The following is a 26232-nucleotide window of genomic DNA, read 5'->3' as shown; positions in this document are numbered from 1 at the left end:
TGATTCGTTAATTATTAAATCACCCGATTTCTGATTCGAAACTCCAAAACGCAGAATCTCCTACGACGGTACCGAATACAGGAAGCATAGATAAGACGTTCTCGATTTAAATGAAATATTTTGCGACAATAAGTGGATAAATCCTCTTCGGCTGTTTAGGGGCTGAAAAAAAAACGGGGGGAGGGAAACAATTACCAGACAGCAGCGTGTAGATTAAAAACCGATGTAAGTAATATATTTTTCATATTTACAAGGATTTTAGTTGATAAGGCTTTAATAATCGGATAGCTGAATATATGGATGTATGTATACATATATATATGTGTTGCGCTTGTAAAAATATAAAGTGCGTTTCTTTCAAAACGTATTTATTCCATCGACGTAGAAAAGAAACGAGAAAAAACACCTTCGGGACGGATGAGACGGGTGTGGAGGGACAGGAAGCAGAACGGAGAAGGTACACGCTGCTCAATTTTCTCCGCAAACGTTTGCACGCCTCTCGTTCCCCGGAGGACGGCTGGCGGCCGTCGAGGGCGAGAAAATGAAAGAAACGAACGAAAAAAAAAAAAAACAAACGAAAAGGCAACATCGATCGACGCAACGAGTACATTTTGAAAAGAACGCCACCGATAGGTATGCTTTCACTGAAAGCGATTAATTTCCAAGAACTTCGTTTCGTTCCTCGATCGCGAGCCGCTACTACTATCGTTTTACGTTTCATTTTTTTTTCTTTTCGCGGAACCGCGAAAATTCCCGTGAAAAAACCCTTGCGCTCTGATTCGAGCATCGGCTATTCAAAATCATTCCTCTCGAAACTTCTTCGAAATCGATTTTTTATTAAAAATTCCACCCTCTTGATCGTTGCCAAAGAAATCCGCGAATAGTATTCTCTTCGAATTTCTTTGTGGATTTTGTTAGAAATTTTACCTACAATACTTCTTGATCTTTCGTTGATCTCGAATGAACGCGATCACTCGGTAAGAGGATCGTGGACTTCTCTGTGAAACGTCTTTCGTAACCCCGGATTTTCTGATCCCCTGAGCGTACGATCGGTATTCGCAGCTTTCGAGAAGGCACGTAGTGAAGAATCGTAATCGAACGATATAAAAACGTTTTTTTTTTTCTTTTTTAAAGAGAATCTCGGACCGAAACGGTAATTGTTTTCGGTTATCGAGCCCGTTCCATTCCCCTCAGCGCCTGACTCGGCACACCTGGAGGCAGAGCTGCAGGTTCTCCTCCCCTGGCTTCTGGGTCGTTGATGGCTGCTTCGGAAGCCTTGAATCGCTTGTATTTCCCTGTAAAAAAAAAGATTACGAGTTTTTCCTTACGTTGACAATTACCGTAACGTTTGTTCACGAACGATTATCGATCGGTATAGAGGTATTTGAAGAATTTGAAACATGGAGTTTGAACTTGGTTTTTCTTGAGAATTTGAAACTTTATCCAACTTTGTAAGGGTGTTGCATCGTTTACCAGGCGAATAATCGAATTTCGATCGATAATCAATATTACTTACTGGCTAAACGGACCAGAGTGACTCCCCACCAGATGCTCCAGCCCCACCCAACCAGGCAGAATAAAACTGTGAACAATTGACCTACTCCGACCACCAGGTTCACCACGAAAGCTCCAAGCCGCGATTTCAGTCCGGCGACCGCTGAGAATCTCGGTTGGCCCGAGCACAAGTTGAATAGACCGCTCCAGACGGTACCTGAAAGTGATAATTCAATCGGTTAGTCGATCTATTTGCTTTATTAACACGTTCACGCCGGGGCCGATTATAATGCGGGTATATACGGGCCACCGGTGGCCCGCGCCGGCGTGAACGTGTTAAAGTAGAGTTGGCCAAAATGTAATCTGATTACAAAATCCAAATCACAATTACAATTTAATTGCAAGACAATTACAATTACATTGTAATTAGCTATACTAAATTTACAAGAAAAATTACAATGTAATTGTAATTGTCTTGCAATTAAATTGTAATTGTGATTTGGATTTTGTAATTAGATTACATTTTGGCCAACTCAGGATTATAGTGTAGACATAGCTGGAAACAAGGGAAAACGAGGGTAAACGATTTGACGCATTGTACCCCACAGACAGGAATATAATATGCTCTAGAGTAATGTGAATATTATATATACTATGTAATTAATAATACATAGGTTGTTTCATAATTTTTGTCGTACGGTCCTGGTAGAAACGAACAGAAAAATTTCCTTCGTATTATTAAATATCCGGACCCTTTTTAGGTACAGTGAGTGATCACATTATTATGCACACGGGACAGAGTTTACAATTTAAGTCGGTACGGGGCAGAGCTTGCAATTCAAGTCGTAACGGAAATGGGTTAATGAACCATAAAATAATGCAGATTTACCGGAACCAGGCAGTAAAACGTTCCACACTAGACAGAACCAGGCAAGAGGAACTGGTAGACAGGGGATGGCGCCACGCATTAAAGAATTGTGCTCCACCAAAACGTCTGGTATCTTGGCCTTCGGTTCCTATAGTTCGACAAAAGTATATCCGTTAAATAACACGTGGAGTCCACAATAACCACGAAGAAGAAACTATTACCCGTTAAGCTTCTACGAAGTAACATCGATCTCAGAGACGATTCTCAATATCTCTAACAAGGGAGATTAGGCTGATGTCAGAACCCGATTTTTTGTAACATTGCCGATGAGTATAGAGCCTCGAGTTACCAACTGTGCGGCATTAAATTTCGGGGAAAATTCATATTTAGGGTAGAAAAACACCCCTAAACATTTTCCACCCCTTTACTTATATTTGAACAGTATTAATGAACTCAATAGCAGAAATATTTACGAAAATTATCCTACCTATTCCCTAAAAATCGTTACAAAGAATTTTTTAAATTGCAAGAATTTATTTCGCTCAGAGGGTAGTTTTTTACGATTTTTAGCAGATAGAATAGGATAATTTTCATAAATGTTTCTGCTATTGAATTTATTAATACTATTTAAACATAAATAAAGGGATGACAAATGTGTTAAAACCAAAAAAAGGTTTAGATGCTGTTTAGGGGTGTTCTCTTACCATAAATATGAATTTCCGTCGCAACTTAATGCAACACAGTTAGTAATTCAAGGAATAAAAGTTACAAAAAAATCGAGTTTTGACACCACCTTAATCTCCTTTGTAAGAAAATTTCTTTTTTTATGTTGGCTATAATTTTGTTCGCTGGCTATAATTTCATTCGTTTGTTTACCTCTGACAATGGTGGCGGCGCGACGCTGGTAAGACTGTGCTTGGCACGTATGCTTCTTGTGCGTTCCGCTTCGGCGTTGTTCCGTTTGCAACATTTGCAGCCGTCGAACAACCGACGGCAAATCGCGCCGAATCTTCGTTCCGGTGGACAACAAACGGCGGCCTCGGCTGGCGCGATCCTCGATCTTTTTGAGCAACATTTGATTTCCCTGAGTCGGTTGCACCTACGACAAGAATAAAAATACACTAGGGCAAATGTCCCAATTACTTCCATCTAAGTATTATTTAACTTAATGATTTTTTTAATTTGGAGCGTAATATTATTTAACATCTCTTTCTTAAAAAAACAGTGTCCCTATAACAGTCACCTTAAAAGTTAAGGTATTAAGTGTACAAATTAATTTGTGACCCCTACAATTAATAATTGTCTCAAAATCATCAACACTTTTTCGAGAAGAGACTCGCCAACTGCCCAAGAAGTGGCCTAAATGTGTAGAAAGTGATGGGGTTACTTTCAAAATTAGAACTGTACTTTGTTTTTTTTTGTGAATAAACAACAAATATTTGAAAAGAAGGCCACGAATTAATTTGTACACCGACTAATAATTTGACAGTTCATTTTGTACTATAGATATAGGTTGAATAGTGAAATTACATCTTTCTTTACTATGATTTCATCATCACTTACTACATATTACATAGTCGCGTTTTTTACGCTTAAATTCCACCTTCATTTTTCAACATGAATTTTTAAATACCAGCTACATACAAATACATATATTCTTTTGTTTTTATGTAAATCAGAGTCCCAATTTACTAATAAAATTTTTGTACACAATTCATAACATATTACATTTTTATTAAATAAAATAAATGAATTGGCAATCTTAGACACTGGCAGTCATTGAGACATTTACCCCATATCTGAACAGTTATTAGTAGATAAGAAGATCACAAATGTTTATGGACATTCACATTTTTTATATTAGATCAATTTATAAACAATTATTCGTCTCTTCCATTAATAACTGCGTTCTGCTACGTGTTGTATGAAAAATGCAGTCTATGTTATTAAAGTTTCTAAGTTATGCATAAAAATTATCGTGTGGAAACCACGGTCTAGATTACTAGATACCATCTAGATTACTTCAATAAGTAAAATTAGACTATCATAAGATGTCTTGATACCTCCGATATGTTCCCTAATCTTCGCAAACACAGAACTGACGTTATCGTCAAAATCAGTTTTCTGATTTCATGAATCTAGAAAGCATAACCATGAATATTATCTATAAAGCAACGATCCATCAGATCACGTAAACGGCCATTAACAACTCGTGTCATTATACCGAGTGAAAGCCAATTCTATTGACACGTAAAAATAATAATTTAGAGTGGAACACTTCATTCCTGCACATTGTTCAACTCATTCAAGGTGAGTCAACAAGAACTACTATGTATCTAAATTAACACATTATCTATTAGTTCTATCGGAAAACGTTTTAGTAAATTATGTAAGGAACGCATCGGATGGATACAGTTTCATTTTTTTATACCTTATTTTTTTGTTTAAATGTCAAGGTCATCTTGAGTTTTTTCAAGTTCAATGAACCCATCAAGCTATAGTATGATGGTATTAAAAAAACATGCATTGACCTTAAAAAAACTCAGTCACCATAAAATCCCAAAAAAATAAGATATAAAAAAAAACTTGATAATTCATTTAAACGTTTTTGATACAGTTAATAAGTAACCAATTATTTTAGATGGTAGTTCTCAATTTACTCAACCTGTATATAAAAAAAAGATGAAATCATCGATCAAAGAAAGCAAGGGATCGAAATTCTGCTTATCATTCCACGTAGATTATTCTGCATTGATTCAAGGCCATTCGTCCGTCAGTACCTGCATCTGTTCTTGAATTTCGGCCAACATCCAACAGGCCCATTGTCCTCCGCGGCTGCGCGTTGCTGGCCAACCTCGTTCGTATTGGTTACCACGTCGGTCCTCGTGTTTTTCTTGGGCCAGGCGAGTCCTTTCGGGTCGGTACGACAGGCGAGACACCTCATGCTCGGGCAACACTCGCAGCACCGACTCAGGGACCTCTTCCAACGCGTGAAAAATCTCTCCGGTGGCCGTTCACCAACGCCGTTCGCCGCTTGCAGCACCCTGTAATCGAAGGGCGGGCCGCGCCCCGGCCAGGCTGTTAGTGTTATTAAAAAAGGCCTGCTCGACCCCCCTCTTGATCGATCGATCATACGATAAGGAACCTTCTCGGTGAGGAAAGAACGAAACCGACAGGCGTCGATGAACGAAACCGTTGGCTGGGTCACCACTGGATTTATTAGTACAAAGTGTTTCAAGGTGGTTCGATATTTAACGGAGGATGAATCGCAGGTTCGATAAATGTTAAATTATTTTTGGGAAGATTGAAGTATGTGTTCTTCAAATGAAGATGGTGCTGTTTTTATTGGGAAAATGTTGATTAGGAGCTGGTAGTTAATGAGTTGACACTGGAACTACCAAACTCGTGAAAATGACAAATTGCAGGTTTGATATTATACTTTTTGTACGTATTTCAATTTCTGCTGGTTTTCAATTTACTATACATTTTATGTTATAAACTATTGTGCTAGATTGTATTATGTATCTTGTATATTATTAAATTATACCAGTTTAATTTAGTATACATTTAGTACTGGTAGTTCTAGTGTTACATACAGGAAATCATCGATGAGTGTTCGAAGGCTTCTCGGTACTGACAAAGAGAGGTCTCTAGATGTAACTGTGACTTTTTAATGAGTTTTAGCACAGTGATAGGGCTCGGAATACTGAAGCGAATTCAATTAGTTTCAGCAGCATAAGGTCATTAGTTTATGAAATATTTTTGTTCTTCTCAGTTGTGCAAATTAATTAGGCAAAACAATAATTTGACTTCGTCAGGTTAATAGTTCCCATTATTACATTCATAAACAATCTATTTGTAATTATTTTATTGAAACACGGCGATATCTATACTCCCACTCAAGTATTAACACACTTATCGAATAATCATTAAATGTTACAGAACATTACGAAATTGCTCCAAGCCTGAAAGAAACATTGTTCAAGGGATATCAAATTACCATTTCAATTAAATCCCCCTTAAAATTCCTCACGTTCCCACTGTCCAAATAACAGTATGAAATACCACTTTCAACAGCATCGAAAAACATACACCTCCGCCAATCACGGAAATTACGTGTCCATCGGAGACCCCGATTCACCAAGGTCCAATGCCCGTGCAGCCAATAATTAATCACCGAAGCCAGCCGATACCAACCAATCACCGTTATCTAAATCGCTGAAGCTAGTAACAACGATCGCGTAACAATTGAATCGGCATCGATTCGCGCCTCGTCGACCGCATAAATCCCCCCGCCTCGCACGCCATAAATTCGCGGAACACAAAATGTCGCGGTATACAACGAAACGTCATCGCGTAGAATTCGTATCGATCCACAACAGCAACGTGCACAAAATTTCCACCTACGTATGTGTGCGTGTGTGTGTATATTCGGCCTGTTGCCTGCGGCCACGGACCTACCCTTCCTTCCGAGTGTCTTCAGCCGCCCCAACCCTCTTCGAGCTTGACCAGCGGAGGTAACGCGTGAACGTTCAGGAATAAAACCTTATCTCCTGGTCCCCTGGTTTACACTGACAGACACGGTGAAATGATTCACGTTGGTGGCTCGAAGCAAACCGGAAACCGTCGCGAAGATCCACCAGGGACAGGGCGAAGATCGAGGTGGATGATCTGTGAGGATGGCTTTTTGATCGATTACAGGAGGGCTTCCCCGAATGGACAGGAGAGACGAAACGTGTCGTACTGTGTTACGAGCCTGGACGAGCGAGCATCGCGGCTCCGCTCGTGTCGCACGTAGATTGCAGGTGCCGCAGTCCTCGGGGGTTGGCCGGACCTCGGGAGGACGTAGGGCGGCGAAGCGAAGAGGGCGGTCGGCCGAGCGACCGGTCACGCAAAGATTTTCTCCTTCGTGCACACATACTTGTATGGACGTGGACTTACTTCGGTTGACCGCGAAATCGATACACGGTTGCTTGAAGTTCTTTACCTTAACACTCGCCGCGCTTTTTCAAGGCGGCCTGGTGGACCTCTGCCGCCACCCCCCGAGCCATTCTTCTCTCGTAGGAACGACAGAAGGAACGTTTCCGTCCCTTACGGTTCATATTTTGCACTGGGTAGTTTTTATTTTATTCAATGTTAAGCATTTTTATTACGAGCATTTTTTTTTTATACTAGCAACTCCGTGCACATTATTGCAGCGAAGCTTTCGGAAACGAGAGATTTTATTTCGATAGAAAATAATTGTGTTTAGGATATTGTTTAGTTTCTTTCGTGAATCTGTTTTATTCTAATGCCAATAAAATGTAAATATTACATTCTGAAATTCTTCGTGGTTTGGTACCTCTGGGACCAAACTCCTATGTGCATCTTTGGCTTATTCTGATTTTACACGTTTCATGTCTCCCGTCAACAGTAAGTTTTCCTAAAACGACTATCCTACTAGAATAATATACAAAAAGTAAGTTTTTATTATATCTTACAAGTATGTATCTTCTTCTTTCAATTCCGTTAACTCCTTTGCAATTTTTGGTGTCGTATTATGAATATATTTATGTTTATGTTTATTTATGGAATAAATAAAAGTATCATTGAATAGCATCTATTCTATTAGATGGTATTTTTTTAAATTAGATACTGTGTTACATTCGTCCATAAGGTTAGGGACAAAAGTAACAAATGATTCATTTTAAAGAACGTCTTATTTCAAAAAGTTGGTATAATATATTCCAAACTTTTAGGTTCGATGATATTAGCCAATAATCAAGGTTTCTCATCGTCTACGAATTTTTTCAACATGTTACAAAATTTATAATTTTTTTTTACACATCATTTACTAAATTTATCCTTCTACCTTCACGAAGAAACTCAAGTGACTTGGTTCAATTTTAAAAAAGTTGTTCTGTTTTAACCCTTTTCTCTCCACTACCGCCACTGCTATGCTAGCGTAAAATATTAAATAAGTTGTGTTTATTACAATGCAAAATAAGCATTGACGAATAAAATCTATATTTTGTACCTCCTATAAATCGTTATTAGAAAAGCAACATTTACATGTTTCAGAAAGAAGACAACATCGGTTTTTAGGTTTCCACTCATTTCCAATAACAGTGTCTTGCTTGGCAAAAGGTTAAACGGTGTATGGAGATTTTTTTGACCGAGTGTAGATGGGTTGTATTGTTGATTATGGAAGGATTTAACCGTTCGAAGCTCGAACGCAAGAGTAAACGGAGCTTCTCCTCGAAAGGGGAAAACTCGATAAAACAATGACACTCGGTGATTTCTCGAAAACGGATCTGAGAAGCTTCGATACGGGAGTCGAGCCACTCGGGTCCGTGAGCGGAGCGTTTTCAATGGCGCAAAGTTTTAATTGCGTTTACTTTGATCACGCGGCCACTCGAGCCGGTTATACCCTTTGTGAAATGCGCGTGCGAAAGTCGTTTCTAATAGGTGTCAAAGTTTCTCCTTCAGCACGCGTGTTCGAAATCGCTATGGAATAACTATTCCCCCGGGAATCTTCCAACCTGTGCGCCGTGAAAGCGAATGCACGCACAAGCTGTTTAATTTATCGCCAACCCAAGGCTTTGCTCTTTAATACTGTCTGATAAAATATCAATCTTCAACTAATTTCTATGATTTATACATATAGGGGAGAGTGGGTAGGTTTGGGTCAGTTTTCAATTAACTTGTAGTAGTGATTAAAATAAAGGAGAAACACACTTTATACCTGAAGAATTATAATCAGTAAGGTCTTACCTTTTTTTACACCAATACGAATTTATACCAATGATTTATTTCGGTTAGCAATTTCTATTAAACTTACCATGAAAAATATACATATACTTCCAGAAGACTAAATTCGCACTGTAACAAACTTCTCGTTTAGGTTCTGAATAATTCTACTAGTGCAACAACGAACAATTGATATGCAAATAAGGTATGCATAACAAGGATAAGGTATGCACAACCCAAACCTACCCACTCTCCCCTAATAATAAAAAATGAACGAATTTTTCGAAATCCAAACGTTAAATATCCTGTAAAAGTAAATTCCTCGTTCCCTTCTGAAGTGAATATTTTCTTCTTTATTCGGGAATCAGATTCGTCTTAGGGGAGCTATGTTCTTTTACGACCAATGACCGACGCTTGGACGACGTTTGACGGTGTCGTAAAAATATGGGACCGGCTGATAACACACCGTCTCGTATCTCCGATGGTAGGGCCGTGACGTCAGAGGGCATATTATTATGCAGTTCGAGAATTATGCGAAATGTGGTGTAACGGTGTCCTGCGCGTGCTGATATACGGCGCTCGATCACGTGGTGCCATGGAAATCGCGGTATCGAGCCTTTTTCATCGAGCCAGTTTACGACGCCGATTTCCCTGGTCCCTTGAAAGCCACGGGGCTACGTGGAGAACACGAGGATGAATAATCCATTCCAGTAATTGAAAATATATATTACTATACTGTTCATGATTACACCACAAATAATCCACTTATTTCATAAACTTCTCTACTTATTTCGCAGAACTCCAATATTCTTCATTTGTCGCCATCCTACGACGCCATTTTGATTAAACGGAAGCTCAGAAATGTATTATTAATTTAAATTTAACGACCAACAAAATCATAATGGACGACTTTTTTGTACGTTTATTGGTGCACCCAATAAAACGTACAAACGGTGCATGTTAATTTATCTCATATCTTCCTCAAAATAGAAGATTAAGTTACAACAACGTCCATGATAGATTTAGCTTATCATGTTTCTCTTTCATTTAGATCGTATGATACGACCGAAGACTTGTTTTATTTTTTTTATTCGATATTTAGCTAATCCAGTATCGATCCATCGTATTCATTAATACTAAAAAAGAAATAATTAATTCGACGATTATTCTACAATTTAATTGAAATTGGAGTATTTAGTTATGTTACAAATAATTTCATGAAATTAGTACTTTCAGGCAGCGCACGAAGTGTTATAAACTGGTATATACGAGAACTGGAAGCTATTTAACGACGTTTCAGTCGCTTCTGCACAAAGTTGCCTTCCGAATGGCGCGACGAAACGCGTGTTCACGGTTGCCCGTCTCCGCGGCGTGTTAAACAAAACCATTAAAAGTTGGCCGCCGCAGCGTGTCTAAAAGTTGGTACATTGTGGCCACGGTGCAATTTCCGCGGTGATTATACCGCGGACCCACCGAAATCATGCAGTTAAGAGTTCACACGGCACGTTAAGTGGGCGCAACTAACCGTCGGAATACGGGCGAACGTTTAACGACGCCATTATCATTTTGTTACTTTCACTTTGGCAGCGAAGTTCTCGTTTCAAATGTTAAGTGTACTCCGTGATAATTAATTACGGTAAGAAAGAAGGTTGTTTATTTAAGTACGAAACCAAGGAATCAATTTGTTGTTAGATTTTCTAAAGATCTTTTAAAACATCTTTGATTCTTTTTTTTTTTGTTTTTAGAGTATTACAGTATAATTTCTTCTGCATTCAATTTCAGGTGAAACTGGAGCAACATTTTAGGATGGTTTTCCTGACGTTAATTTTTTAATATTAAATGGTCGAAGTAAATTGAACTTTTGTAATTTTTTTTAGCCATTTTTAGTGATGTTTGTATATACTAATGAGCCTTTTAATTCCTACGAGACCAATAATATTCAAAAAACAGATTTATTCCTCGCAGATATTTCGAACGGTGTTTAAATGGTAAATAGAAAGCGTGTCAATTCTAGATGAACACAAGACTGAATTTGGAAGAAAATTTATTACAGTCAGGCAACTCGATTACTCGTTGCTGGGTTTCTAACAATTTCGCATAGGCAAGCGGAACACTTTCTCTCGTAATTTGTTTGCTTAACCAGGGACACACGAATTACGGTAACGCAGATGGAGTAATTAGAGTGATAATTGATTCGATAGCGGATAGAAGGGAAACACTGGCGTTGCATTGTGAAACATTCCACTTTCTCGATGCTCCGTTTAATTACTCCGTTCCTTTATTAACTTTTTACGCAACCGTGTTTTCCATGTTGGCCGACGGTAAAACATAAAATGGAATTACATGTGTCGAGCTTAAATTTAAGTTTCGTGACCGGCCCGTTAACGGGGCGAATTAACATAAACAAGGCTAAAAACTTAATCACATTGTAAATTCGAGTAATAATCGATGACTCTACGATGTCGTGTGAAAATATATTTGCCGTTGCTTTTTATATAAAAAATGTCAGATAACGCGCATGTAGATATTCGACATACGAATTCTACATTAGAATTTTAAGGGTTGAAGAATTCTCGATATATCTTGAAACTGTTCATGATTTCTTCAATTAATCCTGCAAGAGAAAAAATTATTTGGAAACAAAAGAGCATTATTGGATCAATTTTATACGAGAATACATTACTGTATTTGTTCGAAGCTTGAAATGTTAAGGGGTTGAAGAAAGGTTGCCATTTCTCGGAACTTTTCACAATATCTTTTATTAGTCGAAAGGGAGGAAAAACGTCATAGGGTGGACGAAATTAAACGGTACGTAAACGCATTAAAATTCATTTCACTCGATCGGAGGTAATTATAAATATACATCAGACCCTTAATGCCTCCACGTCACGTTGCGGATACCGTGGCGTTCTTATCACTCTGTTATCGTCACGCTGTAACACCGTTTCGGGACTGTTGTCGCGAATTCTCGAGATGTAATAGTCCAGAATCATTGATAATCTCGGCACCGCCATGCTCTTCCCTGGGGCTGACGATCTATCTTAATGCGTCATTAAGTTAACCTCAGGGTTCTCCTTAATTATGATTACCAATAATGTCTGGTTTCGGTACATGCGATCTTTTCGTGTTCATTCAGCCCCCGGACTTTCTTCCTTCGTTTACCACCCGTTCCCGTCCTACATTGACCTCTATTACTCGTTAACATTAAAAACAAATAAATCCTATACTTTCTACATTATTCATTACAGCGACTTTTATTATTCACCTCACCACACTTATTTCAATAGCTTTTCCAGACTCCTTCTACCTTCGTCGAACACAAAGCAAAACATTTCCAACCGATAATTTCGTCCACATTCTCGCGGATCGATTTAAAAACCAACGGCCTACCGTAAACTCTGGATCACGGGACAAACCACTCGAGCCGCGAGGTGGGGTAGTGGCTGTAAAGCACAGCACAGTAATGCGATCCAACATCAGCCGCGAACATGGACAAATAAAATCCCCTAGCGGTTAAACGGTTTTATAAACGGCGAGTTTGACGTCAATGTCGCGCGAAACTGGGCCAAACACGAAGGGCTAGTTCATCCCCCGGGCGCCACCTCGTCACGCGACCCTTCACAGTCACCGTCGGGAATCCACGTGTGATCCAAAAAATCGGACGCTAGCAATTATTTCATCGTGATTTCACTATTAAGTTCACAGAGTTCACTGTTATACATTTTTTAATATTTAATTAACTAACCGTACCAATTCCGTAAGGTGTTCCATAACAGGTATAAATTAATGGGGAAATTCTACTTGACGAAATAAGACAAAAGTCAGGAATGATGAAATTGCAGTAAATGCCTCGTTTTCAAGTTATAAACAATTAAAACCTTGGGGCATAAGGATACTCTTCCTGCGTGTAATTATTCCTAGGGAGAAACATTGATGAGGATCGATATACATGATCGATTGTGACCGCACAATGCGTCACCATTCCACGTTGGCAGCCCTTATGAGGGGAACTCCCCAAGTGTAATTCTCACTTTTGTATTAGCTTTGCCACTTTGTAGTACAGTAGCCTCGCGATAATTGTTTTCTGGATCAATCTCCGTTAACGAATGCCCCGTATTCACACGCATTACTTACACACGCGTGTGCACCCCACTCTCTGTTGCCTTCTGTAGCCAATAATTGATTGGATGACCATCTGTGTGGCTGTGGTATCTAGTGGCTCTTGATAATTACACGCCTCTGGAGCTTTAAATGCGGGTAATTACCGCGAGTCTACTGTACTCGTCGAATTTACCACGCCCATACATTCCTTTTGGGCCATTAAGTATTACTGCATAAACATGAACTTTAATTGTTAATATCTGGCAAATAATTAACCATCTACGACCAAAAAGTGATATGGGCGTGCTCAGCTCGACCGATACTACAAAGTGGCCAAAACTGATTAAAAACGTGACGGCTACACTCGAGGACTTCCCCTCGTTAAGCTGCGTCTACACTATATAGCATAACATGTTACATAGTAAAGTTGTAAAACTTGTTGGAAAAATAAAAATAAAAATATTATATAACAGTTTTCGTGTTACGTAGCAAGTTATACGTTATCTATCAAGTGTGACGCCATTACTAATAATGAGAAGCAAAATGTAAAAAACTTGCTACAGACTTGTCGAAAAGGTATAATTTTGTAACAAGTTACTGAAACATGTTATATCGCAAAGTTATGTAAAACTGTTTCGCTATATAGTGTAGACGCAGCTTTAGACACCGGCCAAACAGTCCTCGAAGGACATCTGTGGCTTTTTTTAGCGTTTCATTGTCCCCACCAAGGATACGTGCGAAAGATTAGAAAAATCGTACGTGTCCCGTGGCGAAAGCCAGTCCCAGACCAGAACCAGACCGGATAGAGGAACCACACTGCGAATCGAGGAACGGGTTGGCGGCTGGAGTGAAATACAGGGGTGGCTAGGGGCTCGACCTTGGCCGCACGCGACGCTGACGACTCGCCGGTCAGTTCCACGTTAGCGGAGTTACGTCGATTTTCGGTTATGCCAACCCCCACTTCCCACCGCCACCATACTCGAATTATCCACCACCGCGATCGGATATTATGTAGATGACCGGATACGGAGTAGCTGGTCGCGCCGTGATCATTCGTCAAATGATGACGCTCGAAGTAAATATTTTTCGTCGAAGGGAACCCCGATTTTTCGATTCTGTATTTGTTACTGGTATCTCGAGGCAGAGTTGAAGCTTTAACTTTTTGGCTATGGTGGAGTTGTGAAAAAGTGCTGTCCCTGTAGTATACAGCTTCCTTGTGGATCGAGTATACCTATTATTATTGTTATAATAAAAACAGTAAAATATTTGTTTCCTTTTTGTTCTTGCGGTAAACAGATAAATGTGATTACTTGATTGTGGATGTTTATACACAATTTTGGGTATTAATATCTATATGAAAAACGAAATTACACAAAATCTTATTTCCTATATTAGGAGTTTTAATGTGTTAATAATAATACATATATATTATTGAAGTTTCCTAGAACCTGAAGTTACCTAGAATTATAGATGCATAAACATCCGAAGACTATTGATTACTATCGGTGATAGATTCAACTGGTCTTAATAACATGTATAGGAGAAAGGTATTATAGTGGTGCTTGGTCTTGAAAAATCACTTTAAGGGAAGTTACTGTAATGGAGTGTAATAGGTAAATGGTTGAGCTGCATTGTTATGACTAGGTAATGCTGAAACGTTTTTTGGTCTATATAACAGGGAATTTATTGGAGCGTTCAGCTGTAGTTATGTGCGTTCATTGCCTAGAGCTATTTTGCAAGGTATTAAGTCATATATTTACGTAACAATGTCTGAGTCAGAATGTTCAATGTATGGTATTCGTAACTTAAAAGAAAACCATGCGAAGTTTTAAGCTACGTTTCCACATGAGTACATATGTAGGACATGAAATTAAAGTGTACTTTTTATGGTTCGAAAGAGAACCTTTATTATATTCTACAATTATTGTGTCGTATTCGGTTGAAAAATATTACAAACAGTACATAATATTTTTCACGTGGATACGTGGCTTTACGTGTTAACAATCATAAGATATTAACCGATTTGAATAAACTCAATTAATTTATCAGATACACAATAACACAATTTGCCTTAACTTCATACGTTTGTTAATCATAACTATAATTCTGTAGTGGACATCAATATTAAGTGTTCTTTAAATTATTGGGGATCTAGTTTTCAATTTGCACAAGTAATTGCGCAACGCTTTTTTTAACGTCGAGGCGATTAAACGCTACACGTAGGTATATTGCGTTACTTAGCATTTTAAAAGAGATATACCATAACGGTACTTAATAACACCTGCCCGCGTGTACTCGTACACGCTTATCAAGGAACTGCATAAAATATGCAAAAATTACAAAAAAAAATTGTAGATCGATCCAGTTTCATCATGAACTATCAACATCAACTAATAAATCCTATCACATATACCTATACATAAATCGTTATGTACATTTTATATTTCTTATCTACACTACCAATTACTTCATCGAAACATTCTATATCTATTGAGTTCACAGAGTTCACTGTTGTCTTTATGTTATATACATCTTTTACATTTTTTTTAACTAATATACCAATTGTACAAGTTGTTTAACAAGATGTGTAAGCTAGAGGGGAAATTCTATCTAACAAAATAAGACTGAAGAAACTACGGTAGAAATTTCGTTTTCAAGTCATAAACAATTCAAATCCTAGGTCGTAGGGACACTTGCGGCCTGTGCATTTTCCCAGGTAAACAAAATGATCCACAGGGGTGGGGATCGCTACATGGGTGACCTGTTGGGATCGAAAAGGACCTCAGCATAACTTCGATTACCTGACTGCAGACTACGTCGACATTCCACATTGACAACCCTTAGGACACGGACGGACAGTCTTCGAAGAACGAATCTGTGTATTTTTATCGTGTTAATTTAATTTCTCATAGTGACTGTTATTTTAGTTTAAATTTGATTACTCAGTGTTCAATCTACGTGTGTTACAGTCTACCATTATACAGTTTAACGAGTAACCAGATTTAGTGTCGCGTTACGTGTCGTGTGTGCTTTTTCGTAAAGTGTCACAAGAAGTAATACAAACTCGCGTGCAGGTGTTTTGTATCACATCTTTGGCTACGAGGTAAAGGTGTATATATGTATTTATTTTTACAAACAACGCCAGTATGCGCGCCTGGATTATCGTTAGTTAGATTGCCTGCTTTCAGGCGTTTTTAACTCGTACGTTTTACTTGCGTTATTTCGTCACTTTTGATTTTTGTCCTATTTCGTAGAGTCGCCAATTAAATTCAGTTCTACCTGTTACCGAACACCGTGTATAGTCAAAAATTTTCCTAAATACTAAAAAATCAGTTTCAAATCCTTACAACGGGATTCTATCCAGATTTGGCTTGAGACAAGTAAGGACCCTAAAATCGTGGTATTTTTAATAGTTAATCTAACCCAGACAGCAATTTTGACTATAAAATACATAATAATATAAAATACATAGAGTTTGAGAAAAGAAAGTAGAGCAAAACGTTCATTAGGGACGTACCAAACAGCTCAAGAATCTCCACAAACATAACTCTACTACCATGGGGGAGAGACACCCTTTGCGACGCGGGGACGTCGGGCATTCCTCAAAGATACACACGCGAGTGTAGACAAGAAACTATGGAATCTCAGTAATTCTCGAACATCTCGTGCATCGTTCGGCGATGTCTTTCACGTTCAACGGGGAAGAACCACGGAAAAAATGCGGGTACATTGACGTCGCGATGTAACGGGGGATGTAAAAAACGTGAGGAAACATAACGCTGAGTATCGACTTGAGTATCACTTTTCAGGTTAGCTTTTATTCTCTGAATCTATTGTCAGAGTTTCTAACATAGTGTACCACACTATTCAATAGAATTAGAAGATCGCTTATACGGAACGGTTCTGCCACAGCGATCTAGCAAAAGGAACTAATAATAATTTCGACTTTTCTTAGACTCCGCGGATTTGTAGGTGACCTCGATAAATATAGTGGATAATTTTTCGTTTTTGCTGATATTCAGATCTTTAGGGCGAATACACCATCTTAAGCTTAATATGTATTTTCCTATTTCCCTGTATATCTTGCAAACTAAAGTAAGTAAGTAGAGTTGCAAATGAAAATTTAATGGCTTCTTATGCTCTATAAAACTGTAATTAAATTGTTAAGAATTTGTTATTTAAATAAATACATAAATAAACAAATTTTTTACTATTTCATTATTCAGTTTTATATATCCTAAAAAGCCATGATATTTTCATTGTATCAGTTATTGGATATCTGCTATAGTTTTAAAAATATATAGGAAAATACGAAAACACTCGGTAACCTTTAAGGGTGGTTTCACCCTGAAAAGCCGAATATCAGCAAAAACGAAAAATTGTCCGATGCTTCTATTGAGGTCCCCCACAAACCTGCGAAGTATACAAAAAAGGGGGAATATTTCAGGTAACGAAGATCCCTTGCTGGTTATATTTATAAACAAAATCTTCGAAGATTATAATACGTGATCCTCCAATTGTCTTGAACACTATACAATCTTTACTGTTGACGATTGTATAGAATAATAAAACTGTGTATCTACTTGAAGACTCTACTCTCGAAAATAATGCTACGTATCCACAAGTGAGCAACTCCCAAAACTTGATATAATATAAACTGTCGAACAGTACCTTTTCGGTTCCCATATTCGCTTTGATTCTCGAGAGAGTAAAATTTTCAAGCTGATAATCAGCATGACGACCAACGTCCCGCGAAAGGATGTTAATGTGCAACAAGACAAAAGGGAGTAGTCGATCGCAGGAAGCTAGTCCGTGTTTACGTACCGCCGTGCACCGGAAATGGCGTGCACGTGCAACCGTGTTTTCAGAGGAATCCCGTTCGGCTGGCGAACGATCGACTAATAATAGACGTGATAATATTTGCCAGCTCGTACACCGGAGCTGTTTCCGCGCCGCTACCGGGGCGATCGGCCGAGTTTGAGGATTATTTTCGGAGCAACCCCGATTGCCACTCGATCGGCAGTTCGACTCGACATTAGTCTGAGGCGAGAGTAGATAGAAGACGAAACGATTCACGTGTGGTACATTGATTTCGTAAGCTTATGATTTTCTACAATACAACAATACCTACTGTATTGTTGTGTGAAGTAAAATCAACGTTTACAATATTGTCAATGTTTCTATGCTTATTTCATAATTGAGGGACTCGTAACGAAAACGAACCCTGGCGAAGATTCCGGTTCTTGTGATAACTACAAATTCTAGTAGTCGAGTTCTAGTAGTGGAACCTGTACTATCAAAAACGACATATGTCCTGGTTTATTCAAAAAAAAATTGATCGATTCTTAACCCTTTACCTAGTTGTTGCAACAATGCAACACTCGTTTTAAAAATGCGTCAATTTCTGTCACTGGTTTAACTTTTTTCAGCAAGGATCCGTAGTTTCATTGGTGTGAAGTAGATCTCCACGTTTTCTGTTGAGAAATTCAAGTGTTACCTCTAAAAGTAAATAAACAAAAAAATGAAAATAATAGGTCTGTTTAATAACGATATTTTCGATTTCAAAATAACAAGATATAACATATATATCATTCTCATAATTTTGAAATAATGATTTAAGGGCCTGGGTGATAAAGGGTTAAGATTCTTAAATATTCCAGATAGTGCTTTTTTACTTTCCTTGAAAAGAAAAACAAAAATTGACAAGGGTCGTTCTTGTTACGACCCCCCTCAATTATTCTTTATTCTGTAGTGTTATATGCCTCGATTTAAACACAAATATAATAATCTCGATATGAAATCATAGATCTTCACAAATGTGCAATAATCTTTGTCGCGTCAGTTTGGCAAACTAAATTTCACAATTTCCACTAATGAAAAAAATTACAATATAGATATAAATACAATATAATGATGTCAAACAGATATATAACATGCGCCAATTAGTACAAATTAGTATAATTACCGAAGAAAATATTCTTCCGCGAAAACTCCCGAAAGGAATCGTGTCTACCAAGAAGCCTGTTATTATCCTAATTAAAGTTGACATAAAAAAACAACACTCATTTTCCCGAGACTTCCGTGTGTTTTCTGAAACTGAACAGAATGGAAAAGAATTCTTGCGTACGGTTCGTGATCGTGGCCAGTAAATTACGGTGCACTATCAAACGATCGTATTTATTTCTAGGTTTAATTATAGATATACGATTATTCTCAAATCATTGTACGTGTGTGTGCTTTTTAAGAGATCAATTCGGCGGATCGCTAATGAATTATTCAAAGTTCTCTCGGTTCTCCGTCGATCACCCAGCCGCTTTATGAGAATCCATCGTCACTTCGGTATTCATACGATTATGTTTGTAAAGGAATGCATAAAACTTAGCCACCTTACCAAACGATTTCTCAAAAATATTATTCTACCAAAGATAAAAGTATTTTTTAAAATGTGTAATCAAATATTTTTGTTACTCTTAAAAGAAAATTCAGATCCGAAAGGGTTAATTATATTCCAAGACTCTCTGGTAACACTGAAAGCATTCGACGCGACGAGGAAAACGTATATCCACGCGTTACGCGAAACATCGCGACTATTAATTACCGTCAACGTTAATTAATTCAGGATCCGTGTCTCGTTCGTCGTTATCGCGTCAACGACGAACGAAGACCGTCGAACGAACGTGTGCCAGGGGAGAAAAAACATGAGGTGGAAGAGAGAGAAAGAGAAAAAGAGAAAAGAAAAGATCGCGACTCAACGGCGTGAAAGATGGACACGGTCTAACCGCTTCGCTGCTCTCGACGTTCTCTTTTTCATTCCCTTGACGAGTGTTCCTTCGTTTCTTCTTTTTTCTTTCTCTCCTTCAGCCTCTTTGTTACCAATTCGAGTTAATTAGCGACGCTCGTATAACGAACGTGATTCGATATTCTGATTTGTAATCCCCTTGAGCCCTTGCTACGGCTCCGTCGATGTAAATCTCTGTGGGCGCGATCGATAAACCCAAGCTCGGGGGAGGGAGGGGGTACCATCGACCACTGGCAAGGGCGGCGCTTTACGGCCGTAGCAGGGGTGAAGGAACTCTGGATCTTAACCGCCGATGGGCCAAGTTTTCTGCACGACCCTGTCTGCGATACCTAGATGTAGGAAGTGGTTCCCCGGGTAGGCACGAACTTGTAGAACAATTTAATTGCACGTGTTCAAACAACAGACTTTTGTTCGTTCGTTTTTTTTTTTCGCTTCCATTTCCTAACAAGAAGTGGTCGTACCCGCATTCCAGGTGAAATCGTCGGGACCAGCGACACGATTTTACCCTTCAATTTTGGGTAATCAAACAATTAACTTCTTTCGATAAATGGAACGTGGGGTTGAAGAAATGAAATTGAAATCGGCTAGAATCTCTATTGGTTTCGATCATAGATCATTTGCGTCTCACTTTTTTTATCGTTGCGGACCCAGTTCCTGATCAGACATTCCTGATCAGGTTAGTATATTTATGGATACCGTGTAATAAATTGATTATGATAAAAGATTTTTCCAAAATATTACTAAGTGATTATTAACTGGTTTGAAATTTATACTGAGTGAGATATTGATGTATGATTTAGTTGATCAGAAATTGCTCCCTTTGCATTTCTTACTGTAACACGTAAATTGTAATTGAATTATTATTATTTTTGCACTTTTGTTAATACCAGAGTATAGATGAAATATAGATTTACTCGAATAACAATAATTCCTTTGGATTTAGTTAACTTTTCGCGAGTTTTAGTTTTAGTCATAAAGGAACGTACTGAAGCAACAGTCACGGATTGTAATGCAACTCTGTGAGGAAGTAGTTCCCATAAAAATATTTAACACGTATTTTTTTTAGCTGCTGTCATCCATATTCAAGGGGTGAAAACAGCCCTCAAAGTTGGGGCTGTGAAATACATTTTGTCGAATATCTCGGAAATTATTAACAATCATGAATTATTCTGGAATCTAATAATACAGAAGGCTAGGTTCCTTATAAAAACAAATGCAATATTGTCATTTAAACCGCTTTCGTACCCTTAATTACGCACTTTCCAATACTTCCCTTCGAAGAAAAGAATGTACACATTACTCTTCTTCCGTGATATATTTCATTATAAACAATTTCATGCTCTCACAAACTCACCCGATCAAACCCCATAACGACATAACAGTTCCATTCGAAATGCAACTAAAGTAAACAGTGTCTACAAAACCCCGTGTGAAAATTTATTCCACATCGAATCTGAGGTTCGTAATCACCCAGATCTAATCACTTTAAACTGCATTCCATTAAAGTTTACACGGAGCAATCAATTCTCGGTTAGGGGAAGCAAGTGGTCCCCTATCCCAGACCTGGATTACCAGGATGTCTACGTGTGCTGGAAGGCGGTAACAATGAATAACTGCGCGGGTAATATAACCGTCGCAAGATATTCGTCGACATCGCGCGACTTAGGTTTAATAAAGCGACCTAACGGTTGGTAACAATGATATTAGGGGTTAAATCGTCGTTTATTCCTGCCATCTGGAAAATTGATAACGGAATAACCTCGACCAGGGCAATTTCATTCGGGGAAAAATTGCTCTCGAAGCGCACGATTATTAGGATGATTTTCATGAAGCAGCATTATTTTAAGGATTCATAACTGGCCCAGAACGGGCAGTTCCGGCGGGCAATTCTTTTCGGCGTGCGCGCCCCCCCCCCCCCCCCCCCCCCCGACTCATCACGGAAGTGATTCATTTTAATTGAGAATGATCGCTCGATTTCGTGTCGCCTCCCTACCCTCTCGCCATAGCTCGTAATTCGATTTTCCGAAACGTCATTCTCCGCTCACATACACGTGGTATACCGTGTGTCCTTTGTGTATACGAAGTTGAATCGAATACCGAAAGCGATTTATCGCTGGTTCCGCCCGGCATAAATAGTTCTTGCGCGTCGTGCATCCTTCAAGATAGAGATCTGGGCTCGGCGTTGCTCGTACCGCGAATATGATTTCGTGACATTGGGAAATTGCACGGTTCATAAAACACACCTGTAATCTCTGCCCGTGATAACGAGGGCGATTCGATTGCAGGCTGTGATCAATTTTTTTGGTGGGAGGGGAGGCTCTACGCGCGGATTGACAGAAGTTTCTCGTAACCGGATACGACATATTACAACTTTTTTCTTTAATTTTTCTATTCGATATTAACAGTACGTTTGTGTGGATATTGTTCTGTAGAAGCTTGAATTTTTTTAATCGGTGTGGGATATTGGGGTGTTACCAGTTGTATTAACCTTCCCTCTGTGTAGATGGGTGCAAGCACACCCTAGGCTAATAAAAACGTAAATTAAAAGTTCCCAAATGGAAAATTTCCAAAGTTTTCTTGGGAAGAACATCTGTGATATGTTCCACGGTGAATTTGAAAAAAAATTTCTATCTTCTTAAAAATCAATAAATTTCCATAAACCCTTGGAGGCAATGTTTTTTAATCACACCCCTTAACACGTTAATATAATTTTACACAGAGGGAAGGTTAAACCTCAGAAACTAAACCCCACCTCAGCATACGTAAACGCTACGCTAGCGTGATTTGGGATTTTGAATTTTTGATGATTGAAGACTTAAAGAGAATAAAAGCAAATTAGACTCATAACATATTTTTTGAGGATTGAAATTGATTTCTCCCCCTACTTTAGAAACACCTTGTATCAAACGAATCTAAAGTGCACCCTTGGAAAATCTTCACGAAACAATTTTAGGCAGTGAAAGAAAAAAAAAAAAGTCAAAATAATAAAATACTGAAATTTCCCACTCACGCTGGCTCCCCATTTTGCTCCAGGTGCACCACGTTCCCGCTCAAGGTCTCGATCTCTTGGGGTCGTTTCACCACGTGCATACCGGTTTTCTCCCTCGGCGAGGACACACCCCTGACGGTGTCCACGCTCACCCCGGTGTCCGTGGATCGTACGCTCTCGATCGACTCGACCGACATACCCGCGGACGATTTCTGAGACGTTCCACTACCATGATTCACTGGTCGCGGTTTCACACCGGCGCTGTTCACATTTTTCGATCCGTTCACTGCACCAACCATTCCTGACACGTTGTTCGTCCTCGTGCCGGTCGATTGATCGGGAACCACATTCGCCGTACCCGTGTTCCCTGAAACTTTCGTTTCTGGCTCGTTACTCGTCTTCGAAACGATTCTCGGCTCCTCTTGCTTCGACGTAGCACTCGCGACAGTGGTAGCTTGTCTCTCTGGATCAGAACCTGTAGGATTTTTCGTGGGGTCGATAACCACTTCATTCGATTTCATCGAGTTCGTCGCAGGTTGCGACGAAACCGATTCCTCGATCTTCTGATCACCCGATCTCGAATTCTTGATAGGTTGCTCGTTCGTGGAGTTCTGGATCTTGTTCGATCGCTGCGTCGCCGAACCGTTATTACTCGTCGCACCACCATTCACTTTACCTATGTTCTTCGCCGATTGTCCCAAACTATTGTTTTTCGAATGGCCGCCAATTTTTTCCGTAGGAACCGGTGATTCGTTTCTACTCTGTGGTCCAGGTTTCGTTCGATTGATACCAGGCTTGCCAGGCCTCGAGATCTGAGGATTCGACGAACATTGATCATCGGTAGCTTGCGAATTTTGCGGCTGTCTCGTTACCAGATCATCGTTCGACGAGTTGGAAGATTTACTGTGATGAGGATCCGACTGATTTCTTTTCTCAGGGAGATTCTTCTTTTCGGGTGCATCCTTGTCCGACAGATACCGCTGTAGTGGCGGTCGTGTTCACCACGCTGGACGTGCCAGTGGCACCGGAAGATTGTTTCAGAAGATCTATCAGATGAAGATCGCGTTTGTTCTTATCGCTCGACTCTTTGGAGTCTTCAGACTGTTTACCGCTTTGAGTAGACTCGTTCCCTTGATTGCTCCCATGACGAACGTCCTTGGACCCTTTGTCGCCGGTTTTTTTACCTCTATCGTTCGGTTGATTCGAGATGTTGATGAATCTGGATGGGTTCAAGGGATTCGTGCCGATTCTGTTCGTCTTCAAGGGGATCTTCGATGGAGATGTTACGCGTTCTTTGCTCGGGGTCTTGCCAGACACGGAAGTCCTCTCCTGATTCGGTCTCCTCGAGTTCGAAACGTTCTTGGACGGCGATCCAGTTACTTTCCGCGGCTTCGATGGTGATGGTCTACTCACTTCCTTGAAACGATCCCTATGAACGAACTGCGGCGTTTTTTCAGGCTTCGTCGGGGTTCCCTGAATAGGCGATAGTTTGCTAGGTGTCTTGACCGTCTGGCGACGAGAGGAGAGATTCGTGGTGCTGTTGCTGTTCCCGTAGGCGTTCAGACGGTTCCTCGAGTCGTTCAGGTTGAAACGGGCCCGTGAATCAACGCGGCGGCCGGCGGGCTTCGGTGAAGCGGCGAGGCACTCGGTCGATTTGCTGAGGGACGTTGAACGTTGTCGGGCGGGCTGCGGTATCAGGCTTCTCCTTGGACTGCTCTGCTGTGACACTGAAACTGTGAATCACCGTAGCGCAAATGTAATTACTCTACTCTGGGGACTCGTGCAAATTGGTACAGAGAACAGACGTTTAGTTATACGTCAATGATATTGTAACTCTACATTGTTCAACTCTGATCCTCTACAATTCACTTTACAAAGTTTAAATTAGTTCCAGAGTTATTGTACTTTAGATTAATTTTACAAAGACTGCAAAAGCAACCTCTTCCACGTCTTTGTACTTATATTACAAACTTTGATTCAACACTTTCGTAATGAAGATTACTATTATTATCACCTCGCCGATTATCGCGACCCCTCTACATAGACATTTAGTTACACGTCCACGACACTGACACTCTACATAGTTTAACTCTGATCCTCTACAATTCACTTTACGAAGTTTAAACTAGTTCCAGAGTGAAGTTATTGTACCGTAGATTAATTCTACAAAGACTGCAAAGTACCCCCTTTTCCACGTCTTTGAACTCATATTACGAACTTTGATTCGACTTTTACGTCTTTGTACTCATATTACGAACCTTGATTCGACTTTTACGTCTTTGTACTCATATTACGAACCTTGATTCGACTTTTACGTCTTTATACTCGTATTACGAACTTTGATTCGACTTTTACGTCTTTGTACTCATATTACGAACTTTGATTCGACTTTTACGTCTTTATACTCATTATACGAACTTTAATTCGATTTTTACGTCTTTGTACTCATATTACGAACTTTGATTCGACTTTTACGTCTTTGTACTCATATTATGAACTTTGATTCGATTTTTACGTCTTTGTACTCATATTACGAACTTTGATTCGACTTTTACGTCTTTGTACTTATATTACAAACTTTGATTCGACACTTTCGTAATGAAGATTATCATTATTTTCACCTCGACGATTATCGCGACCCCTCCACAGAACATAGACATTTAGTTACATGAACACGATACTGACACTCTACATAGTTTAACTTTGATCCTCTACAATTCACTTTACAAAGTTTAGATTAGTTCCAGAGTGAAGTTATCGTACTTTAGATTAATTCTACAAAGACTGCAAAAGCACCCCTTTCCACGTCTTTGTACTCATATTACGAACTTTGATTCGACACTTTACGTAATCAAAACTGTCATTATTATCACCTCTACGATCTCCACGACCTCTCCGTCGAGCGTCCGCGTGTTCCGGTGATTGAGGCCTCGACCTCGATCGTGGTGGTGGTCCCTTGAACCCACGTCCTCGAAACGGCGAGACTCTACCCGTGGCCAATGTCGGCGATGGGCTCCTCGCCTCGGGCGAAGTTGGCCTCGAGTCTGCGATTATCACGAAGCTGGACCGTCTATGCGCCCTGGATGACGACGTCGTGGACGGCGCGATCTTGTACGGCTCTGGTGCACGCGGCGGTGGCGGCGGTATCGTCGCGGGCGACAGGTAGTTCCCATCGGGCGACGCGAGCACCCTGAACGGAGGTGGTCGTTGAGCATGGCCGTTGTCGATCCGCCTCATCCTTTCGAGGCCCCG

General features: G+C 39.6%; 1 protein-coding gene across 1 annotated transcript; it reads right to left on the bottom strand.

Annotated features, from left to right (window-relative positions):
* Positions 1-1167: 1167 nt before the first annotated feature.
* On the bottom strand, positions 1168-26232 carry LOC107187149 (protein stum). The gene is given in 8 exon segments (XM_015575161.1): positions 1168-1295; positions 1517-1711; positions 2384-2510; positions 3239-3461; positions 5143-5406; positions 23002-23955; positions 23957-24713; positions 25854-26232. Coding segments are annotated over 8 exon segments (3012 nt in total). The 5' UTR covers positions 26218-26232.

The sequence above is a fragment of the Dufourea novaeangliae genome, unplaced genomic scaffold, assembly GCF_001272555.1.
Source record: "Dufourea novaeangliae isolate 0120121106 unplaced genomic scaffold, ASM127255v1 scaffold14, whole genome shotgun sequence".
Classification (NCBI taxonomy): Eukaryota; Metazoa; Arthropoda; class Insecta; order Hymenoptera; family Halictidae; genus Dufourea; species Dufourea novaeangliae.
The sequence above is the reverse complement of the archived record's forward strand: the minus strand, read 5'-3'. Positions and strand labels throughout refer to the sequence as shown.